Source organism: Heterodontus francisci, chromosome 14 (assembly GCF_036365525.1).
Source record: "Heterodontus francisci isolate sHetFra1 chromosome 14, sHetFra1.hap1, whole genome shotgun sequence".
NCBI lineage: Eukaryota > Metazoa > Chordata > Chondrichthyes > Heterodontiformes > Heterodontidae > Heterodontus > Heterodontus francisci.
The window spans coordinates 56628289-56645489 of NC_090384.1; the positions used below are offsets into that span (position 1 = coordinate 56628289).

Genomic DNA, 17201 nt, shown 5'->3' on the forward strand with positions numbered 1-17201 from the left:
CAATGGATTGCATTCACCTTTAGGGTATGTGTTTATGGCAGCAGGTCTCTGACATTGAGTATCATGCTAATGTGGGAGGCCAGGTAATTCCCTGGACAGGGTGATAAATCCAAGTGCAAACATCCTAGATTGATTTCTCACGCCACCTGCCACTCAGTCTCAACATGAGTGGCAGAATCCCATCTGTTTAAAATTTGTGATTTGTGCATGGAAGCCTGAATACTAAATGGTATTATAATAAATCTTCTTCTTCTTTGGCCTCCTTGTCTCGAGAGACAACGGGTCAGCGTCTGGAGGTGGTCAGTGGTTTGTGGAGCAGTGCCTGGAGTGGCTATAAAGGCCAATTCTAGAGTGACAGACTCTTACACAGGTGCTGCAGATAAAATTGGTTGTCGGGGCTGTTACACAGTTGGCTCTCCCCTTGCGCTTCTGTCTTTTTTCCTGCCAACTGCTAAGTCTCTTCAACTCGCCACACTTTAGCCCCGCCTTTATGGCTGCCCGCCAGCTCTGGCGATCACTGGCAACTGACTCCCACAATTTGTGATCAATGTCACAGGACTTCACGTCAGGTTTGCAGATGTCTTTAAAGCGGAGACATGGACGGCCGGTGGGTCTGATACCAGTGACAAGCTCGCTGTACAATGCGTCCTTGGGGATCCTGCCATCTTCCATGCGGCTCACATGGCCAAGCCATCTCAAGCGCCGCTGGCTCAGTAGGGTGTATATGCTGAGGATGTTGGTTGCCTCGAGGACTTGTGCGTTGGAGATACGGTCCTGCCACCTGATGCCAAGGATTCTCCGGAGGCAGTGAAGATGGAATGAGTTGAGACGTCGCAATTGGCTGACATACGTAGAGCAAGGTACTGAGGACACAGGCTTGATACACTCGGACTTTTGTGTTCCGTGTCAGTGCGCCGTTTTCCCACACTCTCTTGGCCAGTCTGGACATAGCAGCGGACGCCTTTCCCATGTGCCTGTTGATTTCTGCATTGAGAGACGGGTTACTGGTGACAGTTGAGCCACTTCCAGAGCGTGGTCGCCGATATTGATGGATGGAGCATTTCTGACGTCCTGTCCCATGATGTTCGTTTTCTTGAGGCTGATGGTTAGGCCATATTTGTTGCAGGCAGCCGCAATCCTGTCGATGAGTCTCTGCAGACACTCTTCAGTGTGAGATGTTAATGCAGCATCGTTAGCAAAGAGGAGTTCCCTGATGAGGACTTTCTGTACTTTGGTCTTCGCTCTAAGACGGGCGAGGTTGAACAACCTGCCCCCTGATCTTGTGTGGAGGAAAATTCATTCTTCTGAAGACTTGAACGCATGCGAGAGCAGCAGGGAGAAGAGGATCCCAAACAGTGTAGGTCCGAGAACACAGCCCTTTTTCACGTCACCTAGGATAGGAAAGGGGTCTGATGAGGTACCGCTATGCTGAATTGTGCCTTTCATATTGTCATGGAATGAGGTGATGATACTTAGTAGCTTTGGTGGACATCTGATCTTTTCTAGTAGTCTGAAGAGACCACCTCTGTTGACAAGGTCAAAGGCTTTGGTGAGATCAGTGAAAGCAATGTAGAGGGGCATCTATTGTTCGCGGCATCTCTCCTGTAGCTGGCGAAGGGAGAACAGCATGTCAATGGTGGATCTCTCTGCTCAAAGGCCACCCTGTGCCTCAGGGTAGACACGCTCAGTCAGCTTCTGGAGCCTGTTTAAAGCGACTCAAGCGAAGACTTTCCCCACTATGCGGACCAGGGAGATTCCATGATAGTTGTTGCAGTCACTGTGGTCACCCTTGTTCTTATAGAGGGTGATGATATTGGCATCGTGCATGTCCTATGGTGCTGCTCCCTCATCCCAGCACAAGCAAAGCAGTTCGTGGAGTGCTGAAAGTATAGCAGGTTTGGCACTCGATTATTTCAGGGGCAATGCCGTCCTTCCCAGGGACTTTTCCACTGGCTGGAGAATCAGTGGCATCACTGAGTTCCGATTTTGTTGGCTGTTCATCCAGCTCATCCATGACTGGCAGAGACTAGGCTGCATTGAGGGCGGTCTTGGTGACAACAGTGGCAACACCTATGCAGTCATATTCAGCTGGCCTCTGACACCGGAAACATCACAGGAATGTATGATGGCATTACGAGAGCTTTTGGGCCAACCATCAGGAAGATCGCCCCCCTCAAATCTAAATCAGGAGACGCAATCACTGGCCAATGCAAGCAAATGGATCGCTGGGTGGAGCACTACCTAGAACTGTACTCCAGGGAAAATGTTGTCACTGAGACCGCCCTATAATAAATACCAGAACAGTAAAGTCACAGTAACTTGAAACTGAATCTATTTATTGAATTTTAAGGACTTGTTTTGTTGAGTTTCCAGCCTGTGTGTTGCTTGCACTTTCCTCTGTTTTTACTGGATTTGAAAGTGTTCCATGTTTTGCTGGTTGTTTAGTACAGGCATTCCTTTCAACAGTCATTGATATGATCTAAAGAAGAGCGTGTATGTTCAAAAACTGCAGTATTTCTTTTGTTCAATGGGTGGTCTATCTTCATGCCAGAAAAATGTTCCAGACAGAAATCAACTATGTCCTCAGCTATTGCCCAGCACTATACATTGAAAAAAGATTTCTGGTAAATGCAATGTTTTGGAGCAATGAATTCTATTGACCCCAGCCAGACATTTCTGACCCTGTTTGTTGCACTCCTAAACTCCATTCTTTTTTCCTCTTGTGAAAAACTTCTGATGGTGCATGGTTCCAGATGTACTGATCATTCCCTACTACATCAATGAAGTAAGCTTAGAAAGGTGACATTATTGTCTGATCCTTTTAACCAAAGTTCTCACACTTACAGTTTCTATCAGTGGTCATTGAACCATAGAAAAATTACGGCACAGAAGGAGGCCATTCAGCTCAACATGTCTGTGCCGGCCGAAAAAACTAGCTGCCAAATCTAATCCCACCTTCCAACACCTGGTCCATAGCCTTGCAGGTTAGAGCACTTCAGGTGCATGTCCAGGTACCTTTTTAAATAAGTTGAGGGTTTCTGCCTCCACCATCATTCCTGGCAGTGAATTCCAGACACCCACCACCCTCTAGATGAAAAGGTTTTCCGCATGTTCCTGTTAATCCTTCTATCAACACACGGGTCCTTCCTGTCTACTCTATCTAGGCCCCTCATAACTTTGCACACCTCAATTAAGTCATCCCTCAGCCTTCTCTTTTCTAAGGAAAACAACCTGAACTGATCCAATCTTTTCTCATTGGACAGCAGCTAACAGTGGGAAGCCTGGTGGTGTTTTTTGCTAAAGAGGTTGGCAATGGTCCTTGAGGTGGGAAGAACGAGCAAGTATTATTTTTCACCAAAAGCTTTTTTTGGTGCTTACAATCATGATATAGCAGATTAATTTATATTCTATTCAATGCTTAATGCTGTAGATGACTTCTCTTTGTACAGTGATAGCATTTTAAAACACCAGACATTGATCTGAACACATCAGTCTGTAGACTTGAAGGCCTCAAGTTTTGTTCGCAATTGAAAATGGGCACACGGGGAAGGCACAGGCTGTGTAAATCTGTCACATGGTCACAAAACCAGGTGAAATTGGTACAGTCAGCTCACCATGAGTTGGGTCTTAAGGGTATTCAGCATTGGCTCTGTTTCAGGGTGAGAGGTAGGGCAGGAAATTGGGCTTGACTGATACCACTTAAAGATGGCTAGCACCTCCTTTAAAAAGGGAGATATGTTCTGGTTGCAGATGTTCCAACCGAGGCAGGAGTAATGCACTGTTAATTCAGTCCCACCACTGCACAAGTCATAGCATATTAGTAAAGTTTCCCACCTACTGGAAATTAGCCAAATTAAACACTTTATTAACCCCCAGAATAAAACACACCAAACCAGATATCTTTAAACAACAACAAATTAACTATTTATTAAACTAAATCCTAAACAATGTTGAGATAAATCTATGTCTGAAAAGACTCATTCTTGCTAATCCTCATGCATACACACACATTCAAAACCCAATGGTTAACTTAAAAAAAAGTCTTTAAATCAGAGCTGTCTCTTCGGAATAATAAACTAATTGGGTTGTAAGTCCTGGTGGGTTGTTTTCCTGGAGCAGCGAGGTGTTCCAGAGGCGAATAGTCAGATGCCACTTGCAGTCTCCAGGTGAATTTGATGAACAATCTAATGGATATGTGTTCAAGGCAATTCGGCTACAGCAGGCATCACAGATCTTTCAACAAAGACTAGCAACAGGTCTGTTTGGATTTTGAATTAGCAGTCTAACTGTGGAAACTTTCCTGAGAATTCTAGAACTACTAGAAACACAAAAGGCAACAAAAAGTCTGTGCTGAGGCAGACACCTCTGAGACTGGAAGTATAAAGAATTTGCTACCTCCAACATTGCAAAGATTCCTTTCCAGGGGTCTTTGTCTTCTTTGACCTACTGGCTGTGTTTTACCTAATGTAGATTTTCTGAAGAGAGGGACAATTCTTCCTTCAGGGAGAGAAGCTCTTCTGGACTACCAGAACAAACCAGTTCCAGCCAGTTTTACACAATGTCATACTGATACAATATAGCATGTGACCTCACTCTCTTGCCACTGCCTGGAAACAGGCTTGCAGCTCGCACTCACTGTTCCCAGAAACAGAAAAAAAAACTCCTCTCAGTCTTAATGGTATACAGACCCCCTTAGATTTTAACAGAAAAAAAACAACACTGCCATGACACAGGGAGTGGAGAAACTATCTTGAAGGGATAACATGGCTAGCAGAGGTGTGGAGAGGGCACCCAGATTCTTGAATGCAGCTGATGTGGACTTGGTCCAGGCTATCATCAAGAAGAGGGAGATCCAACACCTCCATGGCCAGTGGGAAGGGTTTGCAGAGGAGGTCAACACCAGGACCTCGGCTCCCAGGGCATGGCTGAAATGCAGAAAAATGTTCAATGACCTCAGCGGAGTTGTCAAATCAAAATCTTGCCTCTCACCTCAATTACTTGTGCCTAATACCTACTGTAACACTACTCTCTTTCCCCCTCTTCCCTTCACTTGTCTAAGATCACTGTAGTGTACCACACTTCAGAACATCCTGTCATTCCCACAGTCTGCTCTTGTGCAGACCCCATAGGAGTGCTGAGACCCAGTCCCAGCAGAATGGCTGTGACTCCATGGGAGAGACTCCATCTTTTTTGTCTCAAGATGACAGCATGCCTGATTCCCGGGGCTGCTCTGGCCCATACTGTGCTGCAGTCTGCAGCCTGGTCTTCGAGGCCAGAGCTGCTCAAGGGCACCCACCACAGCCATCTGAAACAAAACAGCCTTTCACCTCATGAGTTGTAACCACTTCATAGAATCATTAGGATATGTAAACAAGAACACAGTCACTTAGGGGCTTCACAAGAGTGATTCTTAATCATTCCTTTTAAATATTGTATAGATGGAATGGAGTTATAGTTATTGGATAACATTCTGGATTTGGTGTTGGTGTAGCATTTGGAGTGAAGTGAGGGCAAGACCCATATGGCTAGACTGAAGGAAAAATATTAGATGGTGGTGGTAAGGACGGTGGTGATGAGGATTATGGGATATTTGGGGGATTTGGAATAGGGTTGATTGCTATTGGATGAGTTGCCCTCTAAAAGGTCTAGCAACTAGAGGCCCTGGTGGTCGATGCTGCACCTGTTCTTCATACTGCTGTTCCTCCTCCTCCTCCCCCTACTTCCTGCTGTTCATGCAGTGGCGAAGGTTGGTCCCTCATTATCACAAAGTTATACATGACCACAAAGCTGAATACTCTACACAAAGCTCCTCCTGAAAGGCCCAGGCAGTGATTGCTTTGCTTGAGTATGTCAACTGTGCTCAATGACATTTCTGGCCTCAGCACAGCTCATGTCATAGGTCACCTCCGCGGCTGTGCCAGATTCCTGATGAGAAAATATCTCAATGTAATAAACATACAATGACTCACTTGGTAGAATAGTCACTGTTCTATTGTGGCAAATGTGGCAATCATTGCTGCTGCTGTGATCTTGTGTGCACAATGAGGTAAAGTTAACTCAGTGGTGTTGGTTGAGGATGGAATATTGTACAGAACACCAGGAGAACTTCTCACTGTTAAGAGTAAAATGGGATCTTCAGTGTCCACCTGAACTAACAGAATATAGAACATAAAAACAGAAAATGCTGGAAATACTCAGTGGGTCTGGCACCATCTGTGGAGAGAGAAACAGAATTAATACACCCAATTTAGACTCTCTAAGTGAACGGATTTTAAGAACATAAGAAATAGGAGCAGGAGTCGACCATTCAGGTCCTCAAGTCTGCTCCTCCATTCAGTGTGATCATGGCTGATCTACCTCAACTCCAGTTTCTTTCCTGGTCCTCATATCCCTTGATTCACTACGAGATCATAGAAATATAGAAACATAGAAAATGGGAGCATTTGGCCCTTTTGAGCCTGCTCCGCCATTCATCATGATCATGGCTGATCATCCAACTCAGTAACCTGTTCCTGCTTTCTCCCCATACCCTTTGATCCCTTTAGACTCAACAGAAACATCAAAAATCTAAGTCTTGGTCTTAAATATACTCAATGATGGAGTATCCACAACCCTCTGGGGTAAACAATTCTGAATATTTACAATCCTTTGAGTGAAGACATTTCTGTACATCTCAGCCCTTAATCAACACCTTATCCTGAGGTTCTGCCCCCGTGTTCCAGAGTCCCCAGCCGGGGGAAACAACCTCTGTCTACCCTGTCAAGCCCCTTCAGAATCTTCGATGTTTCAAGGAGATCACCTCTCATTCTTGTAAACTGCAGAGACTATAGAAAATTTACTCAGCCTCTCATCATAGGACACCCCTCTTGACCGAGGAACCAATCTAGTGAATCTTTGCTGTACCTCCTTCCTTCGATATCGAGACCAAAATTGTGCACAGTATTTCAGGTATTGTCTCACCAAAGCCCTGTACAATTGTAGCAAGATTTCTTGTTCTTGTACTCCAATCCCCTTGCAATAAAGGCCAACATGCCATTTGCCACCTTAATTGCTTGCTGTACCTGCATGCCAACTTTGCGCTCCTTGTACGAACACACCCAGGTCCCTCTGAACATCAATATTTAAAAGTTTAACCCCTTTTAACAAATTATTTTTCTATCCTTACTACCAAATTGAATAACCTCACAGTTCCCCACATTAAAGTCCCTCCATCTGCCAGCTTGTTGCCCATTCACTTAACTTGTTTATATCTCTTTGCAGCCTCTTTGTGTCTTCCCCACAGCTTACGTTCCCACTGAACTTTGTATCCTCAGTAAACTTAGATATATTACTCTTGGTCTCTTCATCTAGGTCAATACTATAGATTGTAAATAGCTGAGGCCCCAGCACTGATCCTTGCAGCATTCCACTAGTTGTACCCTGCTAACTTGAAAATGCCCTGTTAATTCTTACTCTCTGCTTCTTGTCCGTTAAGCAATTCCCAACCATGCTAATATATCACTACCAACTCCAGAGCCCTTATCTTGCATATTAACTTTTTACGTGGCACCTTTATTGAATGCCTTTTGGAAATCCAAGTATACTACATCTACTGGTTGCCCTTTATCTACCCTACTAGTTACCTCCTCAAAAACCTCTAATAAACTTGTAAAACACTGATTTTCTGAGTGCATTGTTAGGACTTCCTTAGTAAATTCCAGCATATTCCCGATGACTGATGTCAGGCTAACTGGACTGTAGTTCCCTGTTTTCTTTCTCCTTTCTTGAATAGCAGTGTTACATTTGTTTTGAGTGAGTTAAAATAGGGCCCAATGTTTCTAGCATCAACAGTATTTTACTCTTGATTTAATATCCCTTTTAAAAATATAACCATCAACAGTATAACATTTCCTTAGTATTTCACTAGATTGCCTGCCTCAAGTCGTGGGCTGGTATTTCTTGCAATTGGTGTCAGTTTAAGTAAAGTGTATATTTATTAAGGGAATGGATTGAAGTTTTGCAGTGCATTTTAGGTATACAGTCTGTGTATATATAAAACAATGTAATAATAGTGACTCTGACTAATACCCAAGTTGTCACCATTATTTCCCAAAAAAGTACGCAGTACACTCTGCACATTGTAGCTTGCAGCTCTTGAGTAGCGAGGCCCTGTTATGAACTTAGCAACTCTGTTCAGAGAGCAACAATACCCATTGCTGCCAAGTACCATACCAGTAACCATAGCACAGTCAAGGCAAATTGGGGTGGGTGTGTGTCCAAATAGATTTCATGGACAGTACTGTCTATCGCACAAACTTGATTGACTGACAGATTCACAGAAAGCTTTACTGTGGCACACTTACTGATTTAATTAATTAAAAGTTTTGCATCCTGAAATTATTCATAGGACAAATTTCTCGGCATGTCTGTATGTCATAAATCATCCCGATTGGTTGAAATTCGACCTAAACTTGAAAAGGAACCAATAAATAAAAAGTAGCCTGTACACTTGACTATCTCTCAAAAAAAAAATCACTCAAAAAGGAAACAATTGTATTGGCAGGAGATACAGTAGTAATAAACATTGAATATGTAATAATTATCTTGTATCCATTTCATCCATCACACTTCAAAGCAGCACATTTGTAACTTGAGAGTATCACCCATGCTTGCTTCTGATTGTCTCCATTATGTTAATAAAAAGCAACAAATCACTACAGAGCAATCTTAAAAATTTCATGTGATTTCTACTCCTTGAACACAGGTCCGCTTCTGACCACTTTTTTTTTTATGTCCCTCACCACATGTTTCCAACCCCACTTCCTTCTATGCCTGTCCTGGGAAAAAAAAACTATCCTTAAAGTCTCTAACAATTGCACTTTTTTAAGATGGCAACTGCCTAGACTTTGTAATTCATCAGATTACTTCTGCAACTGTTGGTCTGGTCAGCTTCTGCTCTGCTTCACCTTTAATGTCCTTGTCCCCAGTGAAATATTTACTCTCTTCTTCCTCCTCCTCCTCCATTACCACCCACCTTGAGTCCCTCCACCCTCATCTCCAATAAGAAGTGTGGGGATTTATGGGTTTCTTTGTCATTTTAAGATTGAGACCATCCCTTCGTTTTCATTGACCACCAAGCCTAACCTCCAGGGTTTTCCCCCAATTTAACCCTAATCCTGTGCCTCCCTCTATTTTCTCTCCTCTGGTGCCCTTATAAATCTCATCTGCTCCATGAGGCCCATCTCCTGATCCTTTGACTTCACTCTCACTAAACTTCCCTTACTGGCCCCATGCTAGATATTGTAAATGGTTCCCTATCCTTAGGTACTGTACACCTCTCCTTCAAAACAGCTGTAATTCACCCCTGCCCAAACAATATTCCCTTGACCCTTTTGTCCTTACAAACGATCACCACACAATTTCCACTGTCTCTATGCTCTCCAAAGTAATTGAACTTATTGTTCCCTTCCAAGTCTGCTCCCTCCCAAATTCATGTTTGAAACTGTCCTCTTAGGTTAGGTTGCCACCCTGCTGTAGCATTGAAATGACCCTAATTAAAATCACATGACATCCTCAGTTAATTTTAACTATGGTGTATTTCCCTCCTCATTGTGGTCGAACTGTCAGCATCCTTTGACATGGTTGACCATATTGTCCTCCTGCAATGCCTCTCTTGTGTGTCCAGCTCTGTGGGACTGCCCTTGCTGGGTATACTTTTACCAATCCAGTTGCAACCATAGCATCTCGAGCAATGACTTCTCTTCGTGCCATATACTATTATCTTTGGTGTTCATCAAAGGTACATCCTTGACCACCTCCTTTTCATCTTGTATGGACTGCTGCTTGGTGGCATCATCTGTAGACATAGGGTCATCTTCCACATTCACACTGGTACGACACAGCTCTACCTTTCTACCATCTCGCTCAACTTCTCCACTGCTTTTGTGCTGTTACAAAGTTTGTTTGATATCCAGTCTGAGTGAACTGCAATTTCCTCAAATTAAATGATGGGAAGACCAAAGACATCCTTCCTGTCCTACATCGTTTTCCAAACTCTCAATGTAAAATGATTAATTTTGTGTTTAAAACCCTTCATGCTTCAGTCTTCACTACCTCTGTAACCTTCTACAACCACCCCAGAACACACACTCTTCCTTGTACTCGAGTCTCTTGTGCATTCTGCCCTTTACCCCAACATTGGTGACCAAGCCTTTAATTGTCTAAGCCCTGCACTCTGCAGTTCCTTCCCAAAATCTGTTTCCCCACCTCCCTCTCCTCCTCTAAGATCTTTCTTATAATCTATTGTTTTGACAGTTTTTGGTCTTCCCTCTTTTTCTTTGGCTTGGTGTCCTTTTTTTTTTTGGCCTAATTATGCCTCTGTAGCCCCTTGGCATATTTTTCCATGTTAAAGCCATTCTAAAAGGCAAGTTGTTGTTGATAACCTTTCCACTTCCTGAGGAGAGGAGCCAAAGTTTTCCAAGCAGCTGAAAATCTAGAGAGGAACTTCCTTGATCAGCAGCAATTAACCTCTGATTGATCTGAAGATATACCTGATCCAAGCACTTTGCCACAACCAATTGAGTGCTTTTTTTAAAGGGACAGGCCAGGTTAAGCGCAGCTCGTCTTTATAATTATAAGTCACAACCATGCTTAAGAATGCCTCTGAGCAGAGCTGTAGGAGATCAGCCAGAAAGCTATCTATTAAAGATCTTGCTGACTTAATTGCTCTTATTTCAGCTAAACAAAATAAGTGTCAGCCATTCGCTGGTTCATTCCTCAGGGCAATGCCTTGACCAATCAGAGTCAAGCTGCCTAGTTTAAATTTTATACAAAGCTTGGCAGTTAACTGTCAGTCACCTTAAACTGGTGCACCCTCCTTTGCAACACCTCTGCCCATCAGAGTTCACTTGCCGACCAATCAGTACTCTCTTCTCATATAGAATAAAGTTGTTGTTTTCCCTTACATTGGTATTCTTGAGGTTTGTCCTGATGTGTGCAAGATGAAAAGCTTCGACAACATGTCTCTATTTTTAGCAACACATAAAGTATGTAAATATCATTTTAAGAGTAAGGTTTTAACCATAATGTGAAAAGAACAGAATACATATTTCACATTCACATGATCAAATTTACCAACTGACTTGTCTATTGTATCTGAAATGTCATTAAAGTTTTTATTTGAAAGTTTCTGCCTCTCCCTGAAGCTTTGACTTAATGTTTTTGCCCACTGGTGACCTTTTTTAGTTGAAGGCAGAACCTATAGTCTGAGCATATAAATATTGTGTTAAACTATGAAATAACTACAAGCACACAAGTACATTGCATAATATGAAAGCTGAATTATGGACTTTAAGTGATACCCAGCATCTGTACAATTGAATACACTAAATGGATTTCTTGTCAGGATCAGCTGTTTCTGTTCTGAATCAGCCAGGTAGTGGTACAGTTGACTGTACGTTAAGATGCATAAAAATGGCTTACAAAGATGTTGTAACTGAGGTTTGTTTAAGTAGATTTTTAAAATGAGGGGCAGAGTATGTATTATTGATATTTATTTTGTATAAACGGTTTGCAGTAGAGACAAAATAAACACAGTGTAATAATGGACAGCAGTCAAGTAAAAAGCAGTAATTTAATCAAGCTGTCCTAGTAGAGTACAGTCTGAGTGACCTATAAATTCAGAGGTCGTGGTTCACATTGGTACCAATGAAATAGGTAGAAAGAGGGATGAGGTCCTGCAACAAGAATTTAGGGAGCTAGGTAGCAGATTAAAAAGCAGGACCTCAAAGGTTGTAATCTCTGGATTACTCCCGGTGCCACATGCTAGTGAGTATAGGAATAGGAGGATACAGCAGATGAATGCGTGGCTGAAGAGATGGTGCAGGAGGGAAGACTTAAGTTTCCTGGATCACTGGGTCTGTTTCTGGCAAAGATGGAACCTGTACAAGTCGGATGGGTTGTACTTAAACCAGAACAGGACCAACGTCCTTGCAGGGAAGTTTGCTCGTGCTGTTGGGGGGGTGGGGGTTGTGGTTTAAGCTAATTTGGCAGGGAGATGGGATACAGAGTGGAGATATAGTACGGGGTGATGCACAGTCAAATATAGAGGAGAAACTAAGTCAGTCTGGAAGGCAGAGCAAACATAGACCTGTTAAGGCACAAGTGAATAATGCAAGGCTGGATTGCATCTATTTTAACGTAAGGAGTCTTATAAGTAAGGCAGATGAATTGAGGGTGTTAATTAACACATGGGAATATGATATTACTATCAGAGAGACAAGGTTGAGGGAAGGGCAGGATTGGCAGCTCAATATTCCAGGGTATAGAATCTTCAGGTGTGATGGGGGTGGGGGTAGTGTCAAAGAGGAGGTGGCATTGCACTATTGATCAAGGAGTCAATGACTGCAGTAATGAGGGATGATATCTTAGAAGGTTCCTCAAATGAGGCCATATGGGTAGAACCTAAAAACAAAAAGGGGGCATTCACTTGGCTGGGAGTGTACCACAGGCCTCCAAACAGTCAGGGAGAGATAGAGGAGCAGATATGTAGGCAAATCTGAGTGAGGTGTAAAAATAATAGGCTAATAATAGTAGGGGATTTCAACTTCCCCAATATTAACTGGGATAGTCTTAGAGCAAAAGGCTTAAAGGGGGTGGAATTCTTAAAGTGCATACAGGAGAGCTTTCTGAGCCAGCATGTAGAAAGTCCAATAAGAGAAGGGGCAGTACTGGATCTAATCCTGGAAAATGAAGACAGACAAGTGGTAGAAGCGTCAGTGGGGGAACATTTCGGGGATAGTGACCATAACTCTCTAAGATTTAAGGTAGTTATGGAAAATGACGAAAATGGACTGGAAATAAAGGTACTGAATTGGGGAAGGCCAATTTCAATATGATAAAATAGGATCTAGCCAACGTGGACTGGGAATAGCTACTTGTAGGAAAGTCTTCATCAGTCCAGTGGGAGTCATTCAAAAAGGAAATGGTGAGAATTCAGGGCCAATATGTTCCTGTAAAGGTGAAGGGTAGGACCAACAAGTCCAGGGAACCCTGGATGTCAAGTGATACGAGAGGATTGGATAAGGAAAAAAAAAGAGGCTTATGGCAGATTCAGAGGGCTGAAAACTGCAGAGGCCCTGGGGGGGGGGTATTTAAAAAGGTAATTAGGAGAGCAAAGAGGGGGCATGGAAAAACACTGGTGGGCAAGATAAAGGAAAATCCCAAGGCTTTTATAAGTAAGTTAAGGACACGGGGATAACCAGGGAAAGTGTAGGGCCCATTAAGGACCAAAGTGCCAATCTGTGTGTGGAGCTGGAGGAAGTAGGCAAGGTTTTAAATGATTACTTTTCATCTGTGCTCACTCTGGAGAAGGACGATGTAGATGTAGAGATCAGGGAGGGGGATTGTGATATACTTGAACAAGTTAGCATTGAAAGGGAGCAGGTATTAGCAGTTTTAGCGGGCTTAAAAGTGGATAAATCCCCAGGCCCAGATGAGATGTATCCCAGGCTGTTATGTGAGGCAAGGGAGCAGGATAGCCAGCATGTCTTTGTCAGGGGGAAATCATGTCGAACAAATTTGATTGAATTTTTCAAGGAGGTGACTAGAGGTGTAGATGAGGGTAAAGCAGTTGATGTAGTCCACATGGACTTCAGTTAGGCGTTTGATAAGGTCCCGCATGGGAGATTGGTCAAGAAGGTAAGAGCCCATGGGATCTAGGGCAATCTGGCAAATTGGATCCAAAATTGGCTCAGTGGCAGGAGGCAGAGGGTGATGGTCAAGGGTTGTTTTTGCGATTGGAAGCCTGTGGACCAGTGGTGTACCACAGGGATCGGTGCTGGGTCCCTTGCTGTTTGTAGTGTACATTAATGACTTAGATGTGAGTATAGGAGGTATGATCAGTAAGTTTGCAGATGACACAACAATTGGTGTTGTAAATAGTGAAGAGGAAAGCCTTAGATTACAGGATGATATAGATGGGTTGGTAAGATGGGCGGAGCAGTGGCACATAGAATTTAATCCTGAGAAGTGTGAGGTGATGCATTTTGGGAGGACGAACCAGGCAAGGGAATATACAATGGATGGTAGGACTCTAGGAAGTATAGAGGGTCAGAGGGACTTTGGTGTACTTGTCCATAAATCACTGAAGGCAGCAGCACAGGTAGATGAGATGGTTAGGAAGGCATATGGGATCCTTGCCTTTATAAGCCGAGGCATAGAATATAAGAGCAGGGAGGTTATGGTGGAGCTGGATAAAAGGCTAGTTAGGCCACAGTTGGAGAACTGTGTACAGTTCTGCTGGCCACGCTGTAGGAAGGATGTGATTGCAGTGGAGAGGGTGCAGAGGAGATTCACCAGGATGTTGCCTGGCTTAGAGCATTTCAGCTATGAAGAGAGACTGGATAGGCTAGGGTTTTTTCCCTTAGAGCAGAGAAGGCTGAGGGGAGACCTGATTAAGGTATACAAAGTTATGAGGGGCGTAGATAGGAAGAAGCTTTTTTCCTTAGCAGAGGTGTCAGTAACCAAGGGGCATAGATTTAAGGTAAGGGGCAGGAGGTTTAGAGGGGATTTGAGGCAAAAAATTTTCATCCAGAGGGTGGTTGGAATCTGGAACACACTGCCTGAAGGGGTGGTAGAGGCAGGAACCCTCAACATTTAAGAAGTATTTAGATGAGCACTTGAAATGCCATAACACACAAGGCTACGGGCCAAGCGCTGGAAAATGGAATTAGAATAGATAGGTGTTTGATGGCCGGCCTGGACACAATGGGTTGAAGGGCCTGTTTCTGTGCTGTATAACTCAATGACTCTATAAATGTCAGCTGGACCCTTGGTTTGAATTGCTGTTGTAAATGCTGTGCCAGCCATTTGTTGTTCATTAATAATTTCTTAAAAAATGTTTACTTACAGTTATATAGCAACCATGGACAAAATTGTAAATGACGTTAATAAATAGCAGGCAAAGAATGGTCAAATTGATTGTATTTTAAGACCTAAAGGTCTATGGTAACCTGGAACTTACTGTATCCTTTCTTTCATTTCAGAGTTATTAGAAAATGAACAATGTATACAAATATATGAAATATTTCATTATTGTCTACAATTTGCATTATGCATGAGTATAGGGAGGCAAACACATTGCAATTGCATTAGAATTTATTTTTCTTGCTCGTGGCTAGTCCATCAATCTGAGGGATTTAAAACAATCCAAATTTTTAACTGGTCTAGGGAATAAGTAGTAATTGAAAATGGGGACGATTGCTGGATTGATGTGACTTGGGTCAGTGAGAAAGTGAGCCAGGAGGGGAATGGATTAGCTGGTGCATATATGAACGTCAGCCCCTGACAATGTCATTTCTAAATAAAATTCAGCACCCCCTTTTTTAAAATGAATATTTTTAGTCATAGCAACCTAACTAGTCTCACAAGGTTTCCTATCATTGTGTGTATTTTTGTAAGAAATCTTAAGCACTCACTGCAAATTTATCAGAAACGTTAAGTTTCATATTTAAAGTGGTTCGTTTGTGCAGGAGAAATCAGTGAAGTTTTTTTTATATTGAAGGCCTTGCTGGAAGCATGTGATATCAAATGCAGTAAGCAATATTTTGAACAAGGGAGGAGAGAGGGGAGGGTGGACTTTGAATGCAGTGGACTTTAATCACCGAGCCTGGAGCTGGAGCCTGGTAAAAGTGAATATCCCATTAAAGTGCCTTTTTAAAGAAAAACAGCTTTCATTTTTCAATCTAACAAAAACGAAACCTCTCGCATTGTCTAAGGGAATGCAAGAAGCTGAAAGAAATCAAAAGAAATCCACTCTTGTTACAGAGAGTTTGATTCATTATGTCTTTTGATGTTCAGGTAAAGGCAGTAAACTTACACTGTAGACTTGTTGCTGAAAGCCATTTACTTGTGAACTAGCACTGTATAGTTTCAATTCACCAACTCAGTTACTTTTTAATCACTCTTTATTGCAGTCTCTGAGGATTTATATTTGCCAGTGAGTCATCTGTATTGATTTATGTTTATTTACATTTCTGTTCTCTTATCTGAGTTGAATTTATAAAAACTATAATGTAAATTCTTTTAAAACTGAAGTCTTGCAACTGTATGATTTTGTCTTTTGTTTCTTATTGAAACTGTGAGTGAGTCATTGTTGCTCAATGAGACTTGGTTGTTGTACTTGTCGTCGCTTTCCTTGTTGCAGAAGTTCCTTTTGAGTTTTAGTAACCTTGTGCACAATACTATAAAATGTCCTTTGACCAAGAATGTATTTGAGACATTAAAATATTCAAGTTTATTGTTGGTGCATTTCTTTGTTTGAAAAGAATTTAGTTGAATTCAAATTTTACTGCTGTTTGCTCTGTTTGGTTTTACAATGCCATAGGATATATTCCTTAATAAGAGTGACATTGTACATCTGCTTATCTAGCACGTATTTCCCATTTATTCATGCTTTGCTGCTGCTCATGATCATCAGTACTGTTCACCTGAAGAAATGAGATAGGTTACTTTCGGAATGTTTGATACCAATTTGGGATCTATTGGAGATGTCTTTTTGGATTCAATAGCATCAGTTCAACATATATGTCAATCCTCTGCCCCTTATGTGCCAGAGTTAACTCACACTGCCCACTATCATCTTCGACAATAGTGTAACCATAGCTTCTCTTTAGGATCTGAATTGGACATGTGTGCCCTTCATATTTAGGGAAGAGGGACTGACTGGATTGTTCTGCGGAGAGCTGATGATGGGCCGAGTGGCTTCCTTCAATGCTGTAGATGACTCGATGATTCCATGACCTTTTCATGCCTCTCCAACCTTTTTGAAGAAAATATTTTGTAATTGCAAAGCAACAGTCATAATCAGACTCAATTTGGCTTTATGTAATAATTTAAAATAATGAGCACACAATGCTTCCCCACATTAGTGGGTTGTCAAAAAATCATAGAATAGTACAGCACAGAAGGAGACTATCCGGCCCATTAAATGTTCCAACTACTCTAACATCATCCACCTCAGCCTATCTCCTGCTGAAATCCTCATTCAATCCTTTGTCCCCTAGTATTCCGGTGCTCTCCTGGCCAGCGTCCCAGCCTCCACCTTCCATACTTTGGCTCATTCATATCTCTGCAGCTCATATCCTAACCTAGAAAGAGCTGCTCGCCCATCAGTGCTGTGCTTGTGACTGTAATTTTACCTCAGTATTCCAATGCCTTCAATT

At 42.5% G+C, this 17201-nt stretch overlaps 1 protein-coding gene across 5 annotated transcripts in view; it reads left to right on the forward strand.

The window, feature by feature from the left end:
* plekha7b (pleckstrin homology domain containing, family A member 7b) overlaps positions 1 to 17201 on the forward strand; it is a 549182-nt gene that overhangs the window by 146146 nt on the left and 385835 nt on the right. Inside the window, exon 1 of one of the 5 annotated variants that reach the window (XM_068046278.1) lies at positions 15680 to 15837. The exons of the other annotated variants lie outside the window; for them this stretch is intronic. Within the exon in view, the coding sequence (XP_067902379.1) occupies positions 15830 to 15837 (8 nt within the window). The 5' untranslated portion in view covers positions 15680 to 15829. Of the gene's footprint in view, positions 1 to 15679; positions 15838 to 17201 lie in introns of those variants that run through there. 5 annotated transcript variants of the gene reach the window in all.